The sequence below is a fragment of the Triturus cristatus genome, chromosome 2_1 (genome assembly GCF_964204655.1).
Source record: "Triturus cristatus chromosome 2_1, aTriCri1.1, whole genome shotgun sequence".
In the NCBI taxonomy this organism is placed as follows: domain Eukaryota; kingdom Metazoa; phylum Chordata; class Amphibia; order Caudata; family Salamandridae; genus Triturus; species Triturus cristatus.
In genome coordinates this window covers 517,037,996-517,061,914 of record NC_140581.1, presented here as the reverse complement: position 1 = coordinate 517,061,914, position 23,919 = coordinate 517,037,996, and the positions used below count along the sequence as shown (strand labels likewise).

The 23,919-nt window shown below is 39.6% G+C and overlaps 1 protein-coding gene across 1 annotated transcript; it reads left to right on the top strand.

Moving 5' to 3' along the window:
- Window positions 1-10,967: 10,967 nt before the first annotated feature.
- LOC146865585 (uncharacterized) lies at window positions 10,968-22,850 on the top strand. Its single transcript, XM_085640750.1, has 2 exons — window positions 10,968-11,077; window positions 15,457-22,850. Exon 2 carries the CDS (start codon window positions 15,500-15,502, stop codon window positions 21,962-21,964), a length of 6,465 nt encoding a protein of 2,154 aa, XP_085496876.1. The 5' UTR covers window positions 10,968-11,077; window positions 15,457-15,499; the 3' UTR covers window positions 21,965-22,850.
- The last annotated feature ends 1,069 nt before the right edge of the window (window positions 22,851-23,919 follow it).

Sequence of the window (23,919 nt, the reverse complement as noted above, 5' to 3'; positions counted from 1 at the left end):
GAAACTGGTCATGCAATGCCACCCCAATGCTTTCCCCAGTAATCATGACTACATCTCCCAATAAACACATTCTAGACTCTTCCTACTTCTATCCCGCCCATTATCCTTTTCAATCCAACTAACAGACTCACATGTCCACTGCTCAAATTAACTAAAAAATCACTACACTACTACACAGCTAATCCCTTTTGGGTTTCTGAGTACAGTGCTACTCGCCGAAAAGAACTTTGACACCTCGTCAGGAGTAGCAAGTGCTATATACATACAATTACAATATAATACAATATAATATCCAGCCCATATTTACATAGATGGCATGGTCCTCACCCCTACATCATCATCCAAAGTAACATGATGCCACTCCCATCACTCGCAACACCTACTCACATTAAAATACACGCCACTTGATACCAGATGTGACCCAAGCACATACAGTGGAACTCCCAGTCCTCATCATCTCACTCTGGAGGAACTGCATACCTGCCAACTTGAAGAACAATCTCACGTGTGAGGAGGGGGCGGGCATTGAAGGGGGCAGGGCCTCGTGCCGAGAAGTACCTACGAGGCACTATTGAACCCCACCCCAACCCCAGACCCCCTCCTCTAAAAAAACAAAAAAACGCTTGATGAGTCTGATGCCGATGTCCTGGGCTGTTTTCACGCCCCTTAATGGACATCGACAGTTCAAAGGCTCAGAAAATGAGCTGGAAAACCCCTCTTTGCAGTGGGCTGTCAACTTGTTTTTCCTGACACCAGGCGATATCGGCTCCTCACTGGAAGACCTTGTGATGGGAGCCGATATCGTGTGTCACACAGTGGCACCGTGTGAGCAGGTATGCAGCTGGTGAGATACCGGTAGAGGTCTAGCAATCTGTCTTTAGCTCTCCTGTGTGCAGCCTAACCTACTGATGTAGAAGATTTTGCTTGGTTGAATTAATATATGCATATTAAAATTAAAAAACAGGAATTCAAGATGAAAATGTGTGTATTTCCAGAACTCATAAGTTGACGATTGGAGAAAAACAGTTAAGATTCCAAAATGTATTTAAAGCTATGACTTGAGTGATAAATCATGTGGCGCTGGAGAGACTTATTGCTCTCATATTACTCTGGTGCCAGAGGCATAGCAGCAGTGGCTGTCACATATTACCCAGGTAGAGGAATTCCACATTGATACTGCTTTTTACTTTACTGATGTGATCACTGCTGACAAATGTAGATGTCGGGTTACCGATTACTTCTGTTAGCGCATTAAGTGTCGCATCTGTAAATGTTATTATAATAACAATTGTATCTCAAACGCATAGACGCAGAATACATTTTCACAAACAATAAGGCACGTGACTCAAATTGCTGTCTACTGTGTAAGTTTTATCAAAATTATATAATTCATATATTTTTTACACATATAATCACGGCTGTCAACACAAGTGAGATTTTGCAAGTAAGTGGTGGCCAAGTGACATGAGTGCTCAGTACTCAGTGGTGTGCAATATATACATGGTGGTGAAAATTATGTACATATGGGTGATGGGCCAGATAATAGGAAAATACAATGGCTCTACAGGCTGATGATTATTCTTTAGCTGTGCAGAGCCTTGGTCAATCTGGGCCTTGTGTGGTCATCGGTGTTTCAATCCAGTATATGCTCCTTTCGGTAGTCAAAAGCAGGGCTTCATCAGGACAGAACGGGGGTAGGGAGGGGTAGGACAGCCCTAAAAAGACCAGAGTAAATCCTGGAATGAAACCTGCTGGCGGAATCAATTTGGCCCAAGCGGTGATAGTCTTAGAAAATTAAGCACGGGTGGTTCAAAGCTGGAAGTCGGTGTACAGGCATCCGTCCTGTAACGCCGCTGCAAATTGATCCACCACCAGGTTTCGTTCCAGGATCCTCATCTATGCACCCTTTAAACAACTCTTCTCAGATGGATACCTTCTACTTGTGAGCAGGCCACACAAATCAGGAGGTAGGCTTGCTCTAATACACAAATCTACCTGTAGCTGTAAAATGACTGTACGTCCTTCGTTCTCCACTTCTAAACTACTCCCAGCTAGCATAAATATATCCCAATATATCTTCCCTGTACGCCTCCCACACAGCTACAGCCGAAAATTCACTTATCACCTGAGTGAACTTTTAATTTCTCTCGATTTATCATTTTGAAAAATATTCTGTCTTGATGACCTCAATGTTCACTGCATCAACAAAGAACTCCTCAAGCAAAACTCCAAAGAATACCCTGATACTTCATGGACTAATTAAACCTTTTTCACTTCAGATCCACAGCAAGAATCTCATTCTGGCTCCACTAAACACCCTGGAAGTTGATCATCCCATTACACTTGACTGCTCAGATCACCAAGCTGCAAGCTTTAAATTCACAGCATTTCAACTAGCCCGTATAAAAAATCGAAACGAATCACAATGTAAAAAATATCTCTAAATAACATTTATAAACAACACTTTCGATTCTGCTCTTAATACTGTGCCAAAATAACATCTGCAGTCTCAAACCATGACACATCAACACATCTTTATATGGAGCAAACCATAAAGTTAACCCTTAAACTGGCCCCAATCAAAAAGAACAAGGATTGGCAAAGCCAACAGGTCTGGCTGTAATTTGATAATCTCATGCAAACAACGTTTCTGACTGACAGTGTTTGCCTGCAGTACAGCATTAAAGCCAGACCTATTGGCTTTGCTCTCTGAAGGAGCAGGCTGGGTCGTCTTATGGAGGGCAATGCGTCTTGGGAAGCCGTGGGAAGAAAGCAGCAGGCAGTGTATGATGTCCTGGAATGGGGCAGTTGATGGTATCCTGTGTAAGTATGCATGGCAGACTGTATATCGTGGGGTGCAATGCACTGCCACATGGGGTAACCAGCGTAGTCTGTCCTGGACCAGTGAATAGAGTCTTTGGATAATCGGCAGTGCATGGTGTCATGGAATGGGGCGATAGGCAGTGGTATTGGGCAATATACTGCCTGTGTTACCTGGAATGCAATGCACTAGTGTGTGGTACCTTGGAAATCGGCCAGCATATGATTTCCCAGGAGACAGTGGGTGGTGTCTTGGATGGGAACACTAGATTGTGTTCGGGATTCTTGTGGTAGTTGAAAGTTTGATGAGGCAGGGTGTACTACTTCCCTATGTGAAGTGTGTTCTGTGGGACTGAGTCCAGCGTAGCAGTGTTTTAGTAGTGTGTGCTATATGGGGGTACAGCAGATTGTGTTCAGGGGTGCAGGGTACTATTTTCTGTGGGCAGTACACTACTATACAATGTACCATGCAGAGGGGTCATGTCCCTCCAGAAAGTGTATCATTAATTCCATGCCCGCCAGTCAATGGAAGATGGATTTTTGGCGTTTAGGGAGGTCCAGGATCATGCTCTCCAGAAAGCAGCCCATGGTGGAACAGTGATAAAGGCAAGGGACCAGAGGCAGAAGATGGGGAGGTGACACTGAAGACAGACTCTTCATGCACCAATTTCAGCAGTAAACCCTTTACTGCCAGCACCTGACCACCATATTGGAACAGAGACTGCTTTATTGTATATAACCACTTTAGAACTTTAAAAAGAAAGCTAGGATCAATTAAGATCTATATATATATGGCTGGTAACCGAGCGAAGCTGTGTTCAATGCTCGCCGTTGAAACCGCTTGAAGCACGATCTTTGCTGGTCAATATCTTTAACTTTTTAAATCTGATTGTATCATTTTCATTATTTTAACTGGGAATTGTGAGTGAGGGGCATCTTGGAGGCATTAATTTGCCACTTTGCACTTTATCCTAGAGCACCGTTCCGGGCTCATTTGGGACACCACTTCCGCTTGGGTTAGCGGTCTAGTGTTCCTTCGTGGATCTATTTAATGAGCACGCTGACGCGCCCGCGCAGCCCTGGTTACCGAGCGAAGCTGTGTTCAATGCTCACTGGTGAAACCGCTTGAAGCCCGATCTTTGCTGGTGAATATCTTTAACTTTTGAAATCTGATTTTATCACTTTCATTATTTTAACTGGGAATTGTGAGTGAGGGGCATCTTGGAGGCATTAATTTGCCACTTTGCACTTTATCCCAGAGCACCGTTCCGGGCTCATTTGGGACACCACTTCCGCTTGGGTTAGCGGTCTAGTGTTCCTTCGTGGATCTATTTAATGAGCACGCTGACGCGCCCGCACAGCGCTGGTTACCGAGCGAAGCTGTGTTCAATGCTCACCGGTGAAACCGCTTGAAGCACGATCTTTGCTGGTGAATATCTTTAACTTTTTAAATCTGATTTTATCACTTTCATTATTTTAACTGGGAATTGTGAGTGAGGGGCATCTTGGAGGCATTAATTTGCCACTTTGCACTTTATCCTAGAGCACCGTTCCGGGCTCATTTGGGACACCACTTCCACTTGGGTTAGCGGTCTAGTGTTCCTTCATGGATCTATTTAATGAGCACGCTGAAGCGCCCACGCGCAGCGGGTACGCCGCTGGGGCGCCAAAGGCACGCATAGGGCAAGCCCGTCTGCGCCTGTCCGCGCTCAGGCCCGTCCCCCTGGTCATTCTATTACTAATAGACTGCTTTATACAAGTAGGGAATTACACATGGTCAATCAGGTTGATAAGTTTTCTCAATGTCCCAGAGTATCTCTGGACAACTGCCACGATAGCAGCAAGGGCTCCTTGTGTACCAGCTGTCAGCTACCTCTCCCGGTAGTGTTAAATTTACCAATTAACATCCAGAGAACTACATTGGGCAACAAAATGGGTTGCGGAAGCAGAGCTCCTTTGAAATTTATTTTATTTAATGCCAGATCCCTGGTGAAACACTCTATGGAATGAGCCCTTTTACTTGAGGATAATAATGTAAAACTGGCATTCATCACGGAGACATGGTCAGATAGCTCCTCTGGCCCGGTCTTGGTTAAGGCTACACTGCCTGGCTTTCACTGTTATACACTTGACCGGACACAGAAAAAGGGGGGGGGGGGGCTTGCGATGATTTATCACGAGTCACTCACCCCAAATTTCGTTCCAGTTTCCAATCAGACGTGTGAAGCTCTTACTTTTAATATATATTCAGCACTATATAAACCTTTTAAAGGTATTTTACTTTATCGCCCACCCGGTTCGAAATGCGGTTTTCTAGACTCATTGAGTCTGTTGTTAGAAGAAGGGCTGTGTCAACAGTTCTTCACGATGTTGGGAGATTTCAACTTCCATTTGGAAAACCTTAGTGATCCTGACACATCCAGACTAGAACAAATTATGGCTATAGGAGGTCTTGAACAACTGGTGATTCCTCCCACACACGTGAAAGGTCATACTTTAGATGGCATATTTTCTAATAATAGTGATCTAGTCGATATTTCAGTTCTTCCAATCACGTGGTCAGATCACTCTGTGATCAAGTTTGAACTAGACAGCTCCCCATCTCATTTCTCTGGTTCCAAACAGACCAAAGAGATTATTACTAGAGCTTGGGGCAAATTGGATGCCAAAAGTCTGGATTCTACCCTTACAAACTCAATGTTTACTCCTCCGCTGGATATTGAAGATGCAACAACTCTTTATAACAGATGGATAGCCAAGGCATGCGAACAATTAGCGCCCCCTAAAAAATGGACCCCTAAACGAACCTCTCCCACAGCGCTTTGGTACTCAGGAGAGCTTAAGGCTAAGAAATTGACTTGTAAACACGCTGAAAGGAAATGGCGTAAAAACTATGCAGAGTCTGACAAAATAGAGTTCAAAAACACTATCTCCAACTACAAGCTATCTCTCATGGCAGCCAAGAAAGAGTATTTTTCCTCACAAATTACTAAGGCCGAATCCAACTCTAAAGAACTTTTTAAAGCTGTTATTAAATTGTCCAGTCCCAATACGCCTAAAAACCACGTTGCTCCTGATTTCTGCAATAAAATTGCTGAATTTTTTAAGTCTAAAATTGAGACGATATTTTTATCTTTGTCGGGATTGATTAATAAAAATCAGACCGATTTGAATAAAAAAAAATTGGAAAGCCCCTGTCCTTCAGACATGATATTGGATCATTTTTCCCCTTTGGAGAGGTGTGATACTTTGAAACTGCTGAACTGTATAAAATCCGGCTCTCTGAGTGATCCTTATCCAGTGTGGATTATTAAGCAGATCGCGGATATCATCTGTACGGTACTTACTCCCCTGCTTAATGATGTTTTCACATCTGGAATTTTTCCAAAACTATGAAAAAAAGCCTCTGTTCATCCTTTACTGAAAAAACAGTCTTTGGATCCCAAGGATCCAAACAACTATCGACCAATCTCTAGACTTCCTTTGCCAGCCAAATTGTTAGAAAAAGCAAGGAACAGTCAACTCAGTGACTTTCTTCATCTTAACAGCTCTTTGGATCCCTCACAATATGGGTTCAGAGCTTTCCATAGTACTGAGTTGGCATTCTTAAAATCGACTGAGGAAATCAGGGAGGCCGTGGATAGGAGAGGGAATGCGATGCTGATCCTATTAGACCTATCCGCGGCCTTTGACACGGTTCACCATAGGGTACTACTCAACCGGTTATCTGAAATAGGGATAAGTGGTTCGGCCTGAAAACTGTTAAAACCATTTTTGACAGATAGGTCACAAACAGTAGACCTAGATGGTAACATCTTTGAACCCTTTTCTTTGCCATGCGGGGTGCCAGAGGGCTCAGCTTATAGCCCTACACTTTTTAACATCTATGTGGCACCCCTGGCTGGCATCATTAGGTCCTTTGGGTTTCAGCTCACCTCCTACACTGACGACACACAAATTGTGCTGTCGGTGATGGAGGGAGCAGAATAGGAAGCGGGTGCACGCTTCCATGATTGTATGGGATCCATCTCATCGTGGATGTCTGCCAATTGTCTAAAACTCAACTCAGCTAAGACTGAGGTTTTGAGATTTGGCAACAATCCACGGGTGTGGACACCAGAATGTTGGCCTGAGGATCTGGGCCTATGTCCCACACCATCTAGAAAAGCCAAGAATCTAGGGGCCCGATTCACAGAACTAACTTAAGACAAAATCCTAAACTTACTACCATTTTGGTATTCACAGAAGGCACTTACTCATTTTGGTATTCACAGAAGGCACTTACTCATTTCGGTATTCACAGAAGTTAGGAGTCCTAACTTTAGGACTCCTAAATGCCTTCTGTGAATACCGAAAGTCTTAAAATTAGGATTTTTCTCAGTTTAGTAGTAGTATAGTTATGTCACTGACCATGTCATGAATGATGTAATATGTGACGTCATCAGCAATGCATTGCGGGGGCGCGAGTTATAGTTAGCTGAACTAACTATAACGGGGGAATTTCTATGGTTTTGTACGAGTGAAATGTCCAACTAACTATTGTTTTTTCTGTGAATTTCTAAGGTTTTTTAAATGCTAATTTCTAACTATAACGTGCCTAAAACCTATGTTTTTTTTCAGTGAATATATATATATATATATATATATATATATATATATATATATATATATATATATATTACCTACTGGCGGTCGCCAGTAGGTAGTTATAGTTAGGACCCTGTTTCCATAGGAAATCCGCAACATTCTATTTTGAATAACTTTGGCGCCGGTCGACGAATCCTCGCGAATTTCTCAAAATAGGTGGGGCGCTACGCTCCGCTCCTACCCTGAAAGTCTCGGGGGGATTCGTCAAGCGGGGGCTGAGATAAAAGGGGGGTCCCAAAACGCGTTTTTCCCATGCATTTTTCCATAGGACCTTTAGACAGGGCTACAGCCCGAACGGCTGAACAGAATTACTAGAAATTTGGCAGAGAGGTAGTCCTCAGGTCAAGGAAGTGCCTTTTGTAGGTTTGGTGTAAATCTGTTCAGTAGATTCTGAGAAAATAGCCTTTAAATCAATATATATATCTGAGCCAGCTTACGGTACGCTTACCGTAAGCTTACCGTACGCGTACGGTGGCGTGCGCGAGCGCGATTCTGATTGGCTGTTACATCTAAGTAAACATTCGAATTGGTCGAAACCAGGAAGCGTCGGCCGCCATTTTCTCTCTCGCACTCTGAGGGGGGGCTGTAAACAAAGGCAAAAAACATATAAAGGGGCTGTTTAGACAGCGCCCATGCACATAGCCATGTTAGTTGAGTCCTCAAAGATCCTCCAAGGCCAAAAACGGTACATTTTTATTTTTTGAAAATTTCGCCGATTACGCTTACCGTACGCGTACGGTGCGCTTACGTTAAAAATTTTAATAAAAAAAAAAAAAACACTCTCTGTGCATGGCATATTATTGTCATCACTTACAAATTAAATTTAACAGATTACCTATCACAAGGAAGCGCATAATATGTCCTCCATGTGCGCACGGTGCGTAACGTGGGCACGCGGTGCGCGTAGCGCACTGCGTGCCCACCTTGCGTGTACGGCACTAACTGCGTAAAGTGGGCGCGCGGTGCGCGAAGCGCACCGCGTGCTCACTGTGCGCGCACGGTGCGCGAAGCGCACCGTGCGCGCACGGAACGAACTGCGTTAAGTGGGCGTGCACGCCACGAATGGCGTAAAGTAACTTAGCATTTAAAAAACCGTACAAATTCACTGAAAAAACCATAGGTTTCACACACGTTATAGTTAGGAATTAGCATTTAAAAAACCTTGCAAATTCACTGAAAAAACCATAGGTTTCAGACATGTTATAGTTAGCGGAAATTTTACTGATAAAAAACCAATGAAATTCCCCCGTTATAGTTAGTGCAGGCAACTATAACTCACGCGACCGCAATCTTCTGCTGATGACATATGTGTCTTTATGAAAAAAAAATATTTGTAATATATGTATAGCTAAAAATTTATGGAAGAAGACATGGGCAAATAAGTGTCTAAATACAGTATTAGCATCAGCAGAGGATTGCGGTCGCGTGAGTTATAGTTGCCTGCACTAACTATAACGGGGGAATTTCATTGGTTTTTTATCAGTAAAATTTCCGCTAACTATAACATGTCTGAAACCTATGGTTTTTTCAGTGAATATATATATATATATATATATATATATATATATATATATATATATATATATATATATATATATATATATATATATTACCTACTGGCGGTCGCCAGTAGGTAGTTATAGTTAGGACCACGTTTCCATAGGAAAACCTCAACATTCTATTTTGAATAACTTTGGCGCCGGTCGACGAATCCTCGCGAATTTCTCAAAATAGGTGGGGCGCTACGCTCCGCTCCTACCCTGAAAGTCTCGGGGGGATCCGTCAAGCGGGGGCTGAGATAAAAGGGGGGTCCCAAAACGCGTTTTTCCCATGCATTTTTCCATAGGACCTTTAGACAGGGCTACAGCCCGAACGGCTGAACAGAATTACTAGAAATTTGGCAGAGAGGTAGTCCGTAGGTCAAGGAAGTGCCTTTTGTAGGTTTGGTGTAAATCAGTTCAGTTGATTTTGAGAAAATAGCCTTTAAATCAATATATATATCTGAGCCAGCTTACGGTACGCTTACCGTACGCTTACGGTAAGCGTACGGTGGCGTGCGCGAGCGCGATTCTGATTGGCTCTTAGATCTTAGTAAACATTCGAATCGGCCGAAACCAGGAAGCGGCGGCCGCCATTTTGTGTATTTCACTCTGAAAAAAAAGAGTGAAAACAAGGAAAGGGGGCAATGAGGAGAGTTACAGACCCCCTAACAATTGTAAGGGGGTCAAAGAAGGACAGAAAAGTACAAAAAAAACATTTATTGATTTTAAAAAAAATCACGGGGTACGCGTACGGTAAGCTCACGGTAAGCGTACGGTAAAAAAAATAAAAATAAATAAATGAAAATCAGATTTAAGAGTTTAGAAATTAGGGAGCTCTAAAAAGAGCTGTTGTGTTTATGGAGTCATTTTTTTAGTGGTACCTACAAGTAAGTACCGATGCAGAGTCTAAGGTTCAAGAGGAAGACTCTGTTCCCTTCATCATTGAAGTGCACACCATCTCCTCTATAAATGTCTTGCATGTCGTAACGCAAGTTGTTGTGGTAAATGGCACCCATACCATAGTCACGGAGGAAAGCAGAAACAGATTTGTTGACGTGCTTTCTTGCTTTGTCAATCTGTGGACAGAAATGATTGGACCAGTTCCATTTTTGCCTTTGGCATATGTTGGAAAACACAAAGGCAGTTTTAGGGAAAAGTGTAAACAGTTGTGCAAAGGTGTCCTTCATAAGCATTTCCAGACCTACCCCAGTCAAAGTGCCTAGGTCATTGCCACCACAGTGCACTATTATGAGGTCAGGGTGTTGGATTTGCATGAAGGATTTCACCAATGGCATCAATTGGTGCCACTTTAACCCTCTCTGACCAATCCATTTAATGTCTACATTTGGCAAAGCAAGGTCTCTCACCATATCTGTTTTCTCTGCAAACTTTTCACTCCAGAAGACATAGCTGTGCCCTACAATCCACACTGTGAACATCTTCAAAGGAGAACTGGATGCACTCAGGAGGTGTCTTTCAGTAGAATGGCAATATGAAAAGAAAGACAGTTTGGAAATGGAGGCATACATATTTTTTACAAAACAAAAAGAACTGATTGGCTGTTTCATACCATTCTAGAAAAAAAACTAGGCTGTATGTGAAAATTAATAGAAGCATGTTTTGTATTGGTACAAAAAAATGTGTAACCAAAGAACAGTACTATGGATTTGCAGTTAGGTTTGAAAAGTCAAGCACTCTTGCTCTGTGGAATTGAAACATTGTGTGTCGAACTTCTGACCTAACTGCACACAGCAGTGTTCCATGAGCTGTTGCTATGGTAGCAGGCAGAAGTCAAGTTGGGGGAAGGGTACTAGGCAGAAGTCAAGTTGGGGGCAGGGTACTTTTGGAAAAGGGTTGGTTTTCAACCAATAGAAATGTGTCATTACATTTGAAAAAAAGGGGGAAGCACTGAGATTTGAAACTTACATGTATATGTGTGGAAAAATAGAGGGAAAGTTTGCCATTATCTGGTTCTGCTGAGAGGAGAGAGGTGTACAGAACAGAGATCCTGGCTCTGATAATCTGCTGTTTGAGTGACACATTTCTTTCACAACTAACTAATTTTAAAGGTGAGTTTACAGTTTGAGAGGGGATGTATGTGGTAACTTAAGAAATGAATAATAGAAATGGGAATTGTTTTTGTTGTAGTTACACATGGTGGATTCATAATGTGTCAGTCTGTAAAAGAGATTTTCACTTGGCCCGAAAAAAAAAGAGCAGTAAGCGTGCTTTCAAATTGGCAAAGAAATTTCGTTTTGGCACTAATGTGAAAACATGACTGTGTGTGCATAGAAGAATTATAGGCAGAAATGTATTGCGTCTTGCTCTGGTGATTTCACAGTTGCAGTAGATGGAAAAGAGGAGCGAATTTTTGGGGGAAGAAGCAGAGGTTTAGCACACACCCATGTGCTTGCCATGTATAGTCATGCACAGTAATTAGAAGCGAGTGGGGTTTTCAGGTTTAAGTCTGTAATGCAAATACATTCAGCATCACTAAGGCTGGTTGCCCCTGCTGGAGTGTAGGCAGTCACAGAGAATACACACGGTGGTGGTCTGAAAAAAAAACAGCTTGGACATGTGCATTTAAATAAATTTAAAAAAAAAGGTTTCAGAATGTGTCAGTCTGTAAAAGTGATTTCAAAGTGTAAAAAGAGATTTTCACTTGGCCCGAAAAAAAAAGAGCAGTAAGTGTGCTTTCAAATTGGCAAAGAAATTTCGTTTTGGCACTAATGTGAAAACATGACTCTGTGTGCATAGAAGAATTATAGGCAGAAATGTATTGCGTCTTGCTCTGGTGATTTCACAGTTGCAGTAGATGGAAAAGAGGAGCGAATTTTTGGGGGAAGAAGCAGAGGTTTAGCACACACCCATGTGCTTGCCATGTATAGTCATGCACAGTAATTAGAAGCGAGTGGGGTTTTCAGGTTTAAGTCTGTAATGCAAATACATTCAGCATCACTAAGGCTGGTTGCCCCTGCTGGAGTGTAGGCAGTCACAGAGAATACACACGGTGGTGGTCTGAAAAAAAAACAGCTTGGACATGTGCATTTAAATAAATTTTAAAAAAAAGGTTTCAGAATGTGTCAGTCTGTAAAAGTGATTTCAAAGTGTAAAAAGAGATTTTCACTTGGCCCGAAAAAAAAAGAGCAGTAAGTGTGCTTTCAAATTGGCAAAGAAATTTCGTTTTGGCACTAATGTGAAAACATGACTCTGTGTGCATAGAAGAATTATAGGCAGAAATGTATTGCGTCTTGCTCTGGTGATTTCACAGTTGCAGTAGATGGAAAAGTGGAGCGAATTTTTGGGGGAAGAAGCAGAGGTTTAGCACACACCCATGTGCTTGCCATGTATAGTCATGCACAGTAATTAGAAGCGAGTGGGGTTTTCAGGTTTAAGTCTGTAATGCAAATACATTCAGCATCACTAAGGCTGGTTGCCCCTGCTGGAGTGTAGGCAGTCACAGAGAATACACACGGTGGTGGTCTGAAAAAAAAACAGCTTGGACATGTGCATTTAAATAAATTTAAAAAAAAGGTTTCAGAATGTGTCAGTCTGTAAAAGTGATTTCAAAGTGTAAAAAGAGATTTTCACTTGGCCCGAAAAAAAAAGAGCAGTAAGTGTGCTTTCAAATTGGCAAAGAAATTTCGTTTTGGCACTAATGTGAAAACATGACTCTGTGTGCATAGAAGAATTATAGGCAGAAATGTATTGCGTCTTGCTCTGGTGATTTCACAGTTGCAGTAGATGGAAAAGAGGAGCGAATTTTTGGGGGAAGAAGCAGAGGTTTAGCACACACCCATGTGCTTGCCATGTATAGTCATGCACAGTAATTAGAAGCGAGTGGGGTTTTCAGGTTTAAGTCTGTAATGCAAATACATTCAGCATCACTAAGGCTGGTTGCCCCTGCTGGAGTGTAGGCAGTCACAGAGAATACACACGGTGGTGGTCTGAAAAAAAAACAGCTTGGACATGTGCATTTAAATAAATTTAAAAAAAAGGTTTCAGAATGTGTCAGTCTGTAAAAGTGATTTCAAAGTGTAAAAAGAGATTTTCACTTGGCCCGAAAAAAAAAGAGCAGTAAGTGTGCTTTCAAATTGGCAAAGAAATTTCGTTTTGGCACTAATGTGAAAACATGACTCTGTGTGCATAGAAGAATTATAGGCAGAAATGTATTGCGTCTTGCTCTGGTGATTTCACAGTTGCAGTAGATGGAAAAGAGGAGCGAATTTTTGGGGGAAGAAGCAGAGGTTTAGCACACACCCATGTGCTTGCCATGTATAGTCATGCACAGTAATTAGAAGCGAGTGGGGTTTTCAGGTTTAAGTCTGTAATGCAAATACATTCAGCATCACTAAGGCTGGTTGCCCCTGCTGGAGTGTAGGCAGTCACAGAGAATACACACGGTGGTGGTCTGAAAAAAAAACAGCTTGGACATGTGCATTTAAATAAATTTAAAAAAAAAGGTTTCAGAATGTGTCAGTCTGTAAAAGTGATTTCAAATTGAAAAAAGAGATATACACTTGCCCCCGAAAAAAAAAGAGCAGTAAGTGTGCTTTCAAATTGGCAAAGAAATTTCGTTTTGGGACTAATGTGAAAACATGACTCTGTGTGCATAGAAGAATTATAGGCAGAAATGTATTGCGTCTTGCTCTGGTGATTTCACAGTTGCAGTAGATGGAAAAGAGGAGCGAATTTTTGGGGGAAGAAGCAGAGGTTTAGCACACACCCATGTGCTTGCCATGTATAGTCATGCACAGTAATTAGAAGCGAGTGGGGTTTTCAGGTTTAAGTCTGTAATGCAAATACATTCAGCATCACTAAGGCTGTTTGCCCCTGCTGGAGTGTAGGCAGTCACAGAGAATGCACACGGTGGTGGTCTGAAAAAAAAACTGCTTGGACATGTGCATTTAAATAAATTAAAAAAAAAGGTTTCAGAATGTGTCAGTCTGTAAAAGTGATTTCAAAGTGTAAAAAGAGATTTTCACTTGGCCCCGAAAAAAAAAGAGCAGTAAGTGTGCTTTCAAATTGGCAAAGAAATTTCGTTTTGGCACTAATGTGAAAACATGACTCTGTGTGCATAGAAGAATTATAGGCAGAAATGTATTGCGTCTTGCTCTGGTGATTTCACAGTTGCAGTAGATGGAAAAGAGGAGCGAATTTTTGGGGGAAGAAGCAGAGGTTTAGCACACACCCATGTGCTTGCCATGTATAGTCATGCACAGTAATTAGAAGCGAGTGGGGTTTTCAGGTTTAAGTCTGTAATGCAAATACATTCAGCATCACTAAGGCTGGTTGCCCCTGCTGGAGTGTAGGCAGTCACAGAGAATGCACACGGTGGTGGTCTGAAAAAAAAACTGCTTGGACATGTGCATTTAAATAAATTAAAAAAAAAGGTTTCAGAATGTGTCAGTCTGTAAAAGTGATTTCAAATTGAAAAAAGAGATATACACTTGCCCCCGAAAAAAAAAGAGCAGTAAGTGTGCTTTCAAATTGGCAAAGAAATTTCGTTTTGGCACTAATGTGAAAACATGACTCTGTGTGCATAGAAGAATTATAGGCAGAAATGTATTGCGTCTTGCTCTGGTGATTTCACAGTTGCAGTAGATGGAAAAGAGGAGCGAATTTTTGGGGGAAGAAGCAGAGGTTTAGCACACACCCATGTGCTTGCCATGTATAGTCATGCACAGTAATTAGAAGCGAGTGGGGTTTTCAGGTTTAAGTCTGTAATGCAAATACATTCAGCATCACTAAGGCTGGTTGCCCCTGCTGGAGTGTAGGCAGTCACAGAGAATACACACGGTGGTGGTCTGAAAAAAAAACAGCTTGGACATGTGCATTTAAATAAATTTAAAAAAAAAGGTTTCAGAATGTGTCAGTCTGTAAAAGTGATTTCAAAGTGTAAAAAGAGATTTTCACTTGGCCCGAAAAAAAAAGAGCAGTAAGTGTGCTTTCAAATTGGCAAAGAAATTTCGTTTTGGCACTAATGTGAAAACATGACTCTGTGTGCATAGAAGAATTATAGGCAGAAATGTATTGCGTCTTGCTCTGGTGATTTCACAGTTGCAGTAGATGGAAAAGAGGAGCGAATTTTTGGGGGAAGAAGCAGAGGTTTAGCACACACCCATGTGCTTGCCATGTATAGTCATGCACAGTAATTAGAAGCGAGTGGGGTTTTCAGGTTTAAGTCTGTAATGCAAATACATTCAGCATCACTAAGGCTGGTTGCCCCTGCTGGAGTGTAGGCAGTCACAGAGAATACACACGGTGGTGGTCTGAAAAAAAAACAGCTTGGTTTCATAATGTGACAGTTTGTTATACAGATTTTCACTTGCCCAAAAAAAAAGAGGAGTTTGTGTGCATTCAAATTGGCAAAGAAATTTCGTTTTGTGACTATTGTGAAAAGAAATGTAGTAATATATTTAAATTCAATAAAGAATTTTTTTTTTAGTTTTTTTGCAGGTATTGCTGAAGAACAGTGAACAAAATTTAAGATGCCTACAAAATCTCGAGTTCAAAAAACGCTAAAAAAAAAACTATATTTGAGGACAACTGGAGGACCAAAGTTAGTAGAAGATGCTGATGTTGGGAAAAAGAAAAAATCTTCTGGTAAGCAAAAAAGACAATTCCTAAACAAAATATTGAAAACAAACAAAAATGTACAAAATGTCTGTTCTCGGAAAAATGTAACAAAACCTACAGAACAGCAAAAAATTGAGGATTTAGTTAATGCAAATATACCTTCTGCAATTGAAAAGTTTAACATAAACAGAAAAACAGCATTTAAAGAGATACGTAGAAAAATGTTTCAGAGAAGAGTTATGTCCAATTTGATAAAGGATATAAAGAAATATAAGCAAAAGGCTAAATATTATAAGAGAAAAAAAGAAATTGAAGCCATTGCAGCAAAGGCATTAGAATTAAAAAGGAAACTATTCATATTAATTTTGAATAGGATGCGTACATTAGATAAAATGGTTAATGTACTGAAATCACAAAGCAAAAGCAAAAGAGTAGTGAACAGAACAAATTTTTGTAAAGTGTTTTTAGGAAAGTGGATGCATAGCTCAAGTAGTGAACCTTTTTTTAATGAAGAGAGCTATTTTCAAAGTAATAGTTTGCTGCATGCAGTTGACACCAGAGGTCGTTCATACGAAGTAAAAAATGGTTGCATAATGGAGAAGGAGATAATGGTTCCAAGAGATGAGGTACAAGTGATGGCAGATGAGGCAATGGGGAGACGTCCTAAAGCCCCAGTGTACACTTGGAATTGTAGTAGTATTTGCACTGTGCGTCAGGAATCTATTGACAGATTTCGAGAGTTTCTAAGAGAATATAGTAAAAAAAGTGTAAAACAAAAGATTAAGGTGCTTCAAAGTCTGGATCCATGCAGAGTGAGAGAGAATACTGGTTTGCAGGGTCATTCTCTTGCTTGTCTATCTAGAAAAGTGTGCAATAGTGTTTTCCATCATTTTAGGATGCTGGCTGTTCATCATACTGAAATGAGAAAGTTTGTGAGACGGTTGTATTTTGCCAAAAGTCCAGCAATAAAGTTAAATGAATTGAATAGGGCTCTGTTCCGAGGAACGGTATCAGATGTAGAGAAGGTTGTTGATGAAATTCAGTTTTGTTACTTTGGTCCTGAACAAAACAGTGCAGAGAAGGACACAGTAAATGAGGCAGAAGTGGAAGAGAATGTAGAACCTTGTGTAAGTAAGACATTTAATGATCACATAACAAAATTTGCAATAGTCTCTAATGAAAGACCAAATGTTACTTGTATTTGTTGCCGCAGAACTCATTATAGAAAACAAACTAGGAATGTTGATCTCTACAGAAAGAGTGAAAATGAAGATAATTATAAGTGGATGGATTTTGCAACATATATATTTCTTGAAAATTGTTTTGAATTGGGTGAAGATCAGCGTATTTGTAAATACTGCTACAACAAGTTAGAGGAAAATAGAATGCCGACCAGAGCTGTACATAATAATTTAGAATTGGATGCTATTCCTGCTGAACTTTCTGAATTAAATACATATGAGTCTATACTCATTCAATGTGTTCATCCGTTCCAGACCATAGTACGTATGGAGCCCAAAACTGGTAAATTACCTCCTTCAGATTTAGTGAGAGGTTTAAAAGGTAGAGTGGTGTATTTGCCCTTGGATTTGAAAAAAAATATGGAAACTATTGATGCGGATACTTTGGAAACTGAACCATTAATTATTCTGGTTAATGGTGTACCTACAAAGAATAAGAAGATTTGGCAGGAGCTGGTAGATGTGCGGAAAGTACAAAGAGCAAATTTGTATTTGAAAAAAAATAACAAATGGTATGAATCAATTTATATAGTAGAAGAAGAAGAAGAAGAAGATTTACAAGGAGATACAGAAACACCAAGTGGACAAATTGAAAAAGTGGACAAGTCAAAGGAAGAAGAAATTTATGAACATTTTAGCATACATCCTCTCCATTCGAAAGAAGTTATGGGAGACAATATTGATCTCTTTCAGATGAAGAAAGCAAAAGGAAATCCCGTGAGTGTATGGGAGGAGAGCTTGGAAGCTCGATGTTTTCCCCAGCTGTTTCCTAAAGGAAAAGGAGGACGATACGATGAACGTCCGGAACAGATTCCAGCTTCTGAGTATCGGACTACAAGACTATATGCTGAAGATCCCAGATTTCGACAAAGTATCCCTTATTTGTTCCATCTTTTATTTGAAAGCGACTTGTCTGCACTGTCTTATGCAGTAAATCACATTTTAAAAAGTGGAGTACATTTACAAAATGTGTCTGCTAAGGATTTTATGGAGAAAGTGCAGCACCGAGATGATCATTTGGAAACACAACTGATCAATCTGATGGCTTGTCAGCGTGGGACAAATGAATATTGGTACCGACGCCATGGTGAACTAAAATGCATGTTACGCAATTTAGGAACACCAACATGGTTCCTTACCCTAAGCTGCGCCGAGTACGCTTGGGATGATTTACTGGATTTTCTACGAGAGGCCAATTCAAACATTGAAAACATCGAATACAAGACAGCAGGAGAACTGTGCTCATTGGATCCGGTTAATGTTTGCAGATATTTCAATCATAGATTTGAGGCTATGATGTCCTTCATCTGCAATAAAAAAAATCCACCCCTTGGAGAAGTAGTGGATTTCTTTTGGAGAAAAGAGTACCAGGCAAGAGGTGCTCCTCATATTCATATGCTGCTGTGGATCAAGGATGCCCCAAAGTTTGGAACAGATACTGATGAAGCAGTGTTATCTTACATTGAAGAATATGCAACATGTGCTATACCTAAAAGCACAGAAGAGTACAAGTTAAAGGAGCAAGTTCTACGTTTCCAAAGTCATCGGTGTGGAAAATACTGTCGACGGAAATACAAGAGCAAAGAAAAATACTACACTAAATGTCGATTTGGATTTCCTAGACCTGTTCTTACAAATGGAAGAGTCAACAGTTTTATGTCAGCTGTGAGACATACTATCACAAGAAAATCACCTAAGAATACCTACAACCTTAAAAGAAAAGAAGAATCAAAAAATATAAATGACTACAACCCAGTCATTTTATCCATGTGGAACGCTAACATGGATATACAGTATGTTGCTGACAATTCCATTGCTGTTGCTCGATATGTAACGTCTTACATTACGAAATCAGAAAAAACAGAATTGAAGGAAATGTGGGAAGAGATTTCTCACGAGAAGACTGTCAGTAAGAAGCTGTACAGTTTCAGTTTGAAGATGTTATCGCATCGAGAAATTGGATCCTACGAATGTTCAGATAGATTATCTTCTGCAAGTCTCTACTCGAAGTCAAGAAGAATAATTTGGGCAAGTTTAGGCCTTGCAGCAATGAGAAATCGGGTACTGAAATCTGTTGGAGAAATTGAATATTTGGCACAGTTCGAACCTGAAAGTACAGATATATTGAAAACAAACATGTTGGACACATATTATCCCAAGAGAAGTCATCATCTGGAGAACATGTGTCTCTATGAAGTGCTGCAGAACTACATTTATTCACGGAAAGCTGCAGAAGACATCAATAATGGAAAATATAAAGTCGTTGGTGAAGAAGGATGTTTGGTGAAGCAAACCAAAGGAAGTTTGATAAATCACCGGAAGCTGAGTTGCGACACTACCGACAAGAAAGAATTTTACTACTTGGCTCTTTTACAGTTGTTTAAACCATGGCGTTCAGAGGATGAACTACTGGGAGAATTCCAGAGCTATGAAGATTCTTTTAATGCTTGCAAAGACAGCATACAATGCAGTACATTCTCAACTTATCTGCAAATGTTAAATGAAGAAATTGAACAGGAAACTACAATTGCAGCAGAAATTGCTAGAGACAGTTCTCAGGACAGCCAAAGTTCAGGAACATACAGTCAAGATCCCCTAGGACAACCAATCGTTGAAAATGAAGCATCAATAGCCATGAATGAAGTGGAAACGGCTATGAATCAAGCTCAAGAAGAATTTATAGACTTAGAAAATTTGGAAAGACAACTGAATCAAGAGCAGCAACAAATTTATGAAGAGATCAAAAACAAAATTGAACACGGATTTCTACATGAAAAAAAAGAGTGCTCATGCACATCATTTCATCCAATCAGGATGTATGTAAGCGGACAAGCTGGCACTGGAAAAAGTTTCCTAATTAAAGTCATCAGAAGCTACCTAAAGCAAAAAACAGATTCTACTTTGTCTTGTGTGGTTACTGCTCCAACTGGGTTAGCAGCATATAACATAAAAGGAATCACCTTACATCGTTTGCTAATGTTACCAGTGGAGCATGAGAACAAAATACAATTCAACAAGCTAACTGGAGAAGCATGCTTGGAAGTTTCAAGAGTATTGAAGAAGATGCAAGTTCTCATTATTGATGAGGTGAGCATGGTATCAAACTTAATGCTTGCCTTTGTGCATTTAAGAATGCAGCAAATTTTGAAGACAGACTATGACGTGTTATTTGGTGGAAAACACGTCATCGTTTTTGGGGATCTTTTGCAACTTACTCCGGTTAAAGGACAACCAGTGTTTAATACTGTGACACATGAAGACACGAAGAAGTCATTGGGAAGCATCGGTAATACAAATATTTGGTCCTTCTTTGAGTACAAGGAACTTACAACTAATATGAGGCAAGCAAACGATGAAGAATATGGAAGTATTCTGAAAGATATCAGGATTGGACTACTCACAGAAGCTGGCAAAAAAGCATTACAGACTCGGCTGCTACATAATTTATTTCCAAAGGAAGAAATAGTTGCAGAGAAGATATACAAGAACATTGCAGAAAACAAAAGTGTCATCTGCTTAATGCCAACTCTACGTGAATGCTCAATATTCAATGAGGAGCTTTTGAAATTGGAAAAGGAAGAGATCATGAAATTGGAAGCAGTGGACAAAATTGAGGATGGAAGAATTACTGTCACAGTAACAGGCAAACTGAAAAATAAATTGGACTCACTAGAGAAGAACATCTCCAAAACAGCAGGATTAGAAAAAAATCTATATGTTTGCATGAACTGTAGAGTGTTTTTAAGGAGAAATTTGGATGTTGAAAAAGGCTTAGTAAATGGAGCGATGGGAAGAGTTGTGGGTTTTATTAATTATCAGAAAAAAGATGGAATTGAATGGTTAAAAATAAAATTTGATCAGATAGAGGAAGTTAAAGACATTTGTCGTTGTTCAGTTCGTTTCATGCTTGTGAAAGACTTATATGTACGTAGGAAGCAGTTTCCGTTTTCTCTAGCATATGCTGTAACTATTCACAAGTCTCAAGGATTGACTGTAGATTGTGCATTTGTGAACATTGGATCTAGTGTGTTCAAAGAAGGTATGGCATATGTTGCTTTGTCACGAGTCAAAACATTATCAGGTTTATTCATGATAGACTTCGATGACTCAAAAGTTAGTGCTGATACAAACTGTGTAAAGGAGTATAATAGATTAAGAAGAAGCTATGCTCCTCATTTAGGTCAGTATCCTGTGTTGGAGAAACGTGTAGTTTCTCGTAAAAGGAGAAATGAGAATATCTGTAATGAAGATGTAGAGAAGAGGAAAAAAAAGAGGAGTGATGTAATTGCAAGCAAAAAGAATAAGGAAAATGAAGAACAGGTTGTAGGATGTCATTTTGAAAATAGCTCTGGTGTCAACTGCTACGCAAATGTAGTGCTGAATGTTGCTTTTTATCTGGAAAGTTTGCAAGAGCAGATAATAATAAATCAGGGAAAAAGATTCTGTTCAGAGCTCAGTCTCCTTTTTCAAAAGCTGAGTAAAGATAAAACTCAAATAGAAAGTGCTACTGATATTAGAAAACTTTTAGATGTATGTTCAGGACGAACACAGTTTTCTCAAAATGAACAGCAAGATGCTCACGAATTTTTGATGTATTTTCTTCAGGTAGTGGAAGAAGAAGGAGTTCCCATTGACATTTTTTTTGGTCTCTCTTATAAATGGGAACATAGTTGTGATAATTGTTATAATATAAGTGGTTCTATTGTTGATAATGAAAGGTTTATTTATTTGACATTGCCAGAGAGTAAAACAGTCACTTTTGCAAACTTAGTTAAAGATGCTAATCATAGCATGAAATGTGGTGAGTGTAATTCTGACATGTTATCAACATTAATTTTAAGGGAATACGGACAGTATGTAATTTTAATGATGCAACGATGTAGAGCTGATGGATCAAAATTGGATACTTTAATAAAGAAGTTTACAGGACAGCAATTATCAATTTCAGGAAAAACTTTTGTAACTGTTGCAATAATTTTCCATGATGGACCTACTGTTACTTCTGGACATTACACAGTTTATCTAAAATGTGAAAAAGGATGGACACTGTGTAATGATTCCCAATTGATTTTCAAACAACGTTTGCCTTTTGATTTAGCAAATTCCTATCTAATCTTCCTGAAACCTAAATTTTAGAGAGACTTGGCAAGATCTGGACAAAATAATTTTACCATTTTACAGGATTACCATTGCAATTTTGTAGAAAAAAGATTTTTAAAATTATCATTTGGCCTAAAGGAAAGATAACCAATTGTAATGTGGACTTTTTAAATTTTTAATGCAATTTTGAAAAACCAATAATTTAGAGATTATCGGTAACTTCTGCACATTTTAAATTTTGGAATGTTATTGGACTGCCACTGGAAATTTTTTCAAAAATAATTTCAAAAATTACTATTTGGCCATGTGGAAAAGTAAGCAATTCTATTGTGGACTAAATAAATTATTCGAAAAATTTTCGTGAACCAAAATGTTACAGAGAATCGGTGAGATCTGGACAGATTAAACTTTAGAATTTTAATGGTTTTCCCTTGGAAATTTATTCCAGGGAAAGAATAAAAAATACTATTTGGCCTAAAGGAAATAAAATCAGATGTATTTTGGAGTTATTTGAGATATATTATTGTGAATGTACTTCTGAAACAAAAATATCAGACGGTATTTTAAAGAAAAAAGTATTGTTTTTAGATGACATTTTTTAAGAATAATATGCATTTCTGTAATGATAAGTTTAAGTGAGAAGAGATTCTGGGCTTTTTTAATACAATCTTTGAGATTGTTATTTTTTTTTGCCCGCTGTAAAATGATGAATGCAATTGCTTTCACAATTTATAGTGAAATGCAATATATTCTGAAAACAGCAAAAATAAGGCAAAAATATTTTTTGGGAAAAAATGTAAATATGTGTACTGTATTATAAAATGTTTTAAAAATATTAATACTTTTTTCTTTTTTTTCAGATCGATATAGAAAATTTTCGTAAACTACAACCATTTTAAAAACTATTTTTTAAAAAAACAAATGAATAAATATTTTTTTCAGTGAGTATGGTAAGTCAATAGTAATAATTGTAGTCTTTCAAGGACCTTGTAATGTGAAAAATGATTTTTAGTGTTTTTTTTAAAAAATAAAAAAAAAGGTACGCTTACCGTACGCGTACGGTAAAAAAAAAAAGTTTTTTAAAAAAAATGTAAAAAAAAGATGAAAGATAAGGTTGGCTCTTAAAAGAACCGTTGTGTTCATGCAGGGACAGAGGAAAGGAACCATGGGAAAATCATTCAAAGCTACAAATGTGCTGATCTATTTTGTTATTCACTAGGGAAACACTGGTCTCCCTATAACAAATTAGAGCTTTACAAAATGTGCAATGAATATCAACCTTCCGAAATCGAGGGTTCATTTCCAGAGGGCCAGCAAAAGGAGATTCTCCCCCCACAGATGAAGGGCTCACCTGAGCTGCAGAAGAAGGAGTAAGCTCTGCAGGTGATGGTCCAGGCTGAGCTGCTGTGGATGTACTGGCTCGTCTTTCTGAAGAGTTACCTCCAAAAAGTTGAGCATGTGTCCTTTTGTGTACATCCTTGAGGTGCCTCATCATGGTGTGATTCCCAAAGGAATACTTCCTGTCAGGATTACCTCTAGAAAGTACACGCTGACACAGCTTGCAAGTAACTAAGGGTGCATTCACCTTTTGCTGGCCTTCTGGAAAAGTAAAATAATCCCAAACATAAGAAGGTTTTACTTTCCTCGCTCTCTGCCTCAAGACAGTGCTGCTGGTGCTAGCCTCACTCTCAGAAGAGCTCTGCTGTTCTGCCATCGTATCCCAAAGACAAACCAGCTCCTTCTCCCAAGGGATCACAAGCAGAAATGAGGGGAATGGGTGTGGTGTAGGAAAGTTCTAGAACTGAAAGTAGTTTCAACCAATCAAAAGTTGTGTTTCAAGATCACATGACCTACCGTACGCTTACGGTACGCTTACGGTGCGCTTACGGCAAAAAGTACGCGTGCGCGTAAAAAAGACACGCGCTTGCGCACATGCGCATAACAGTCATTTCCCGGCACTTCCGCGTAACGTGCGCGTGTTGCGTAAGCGC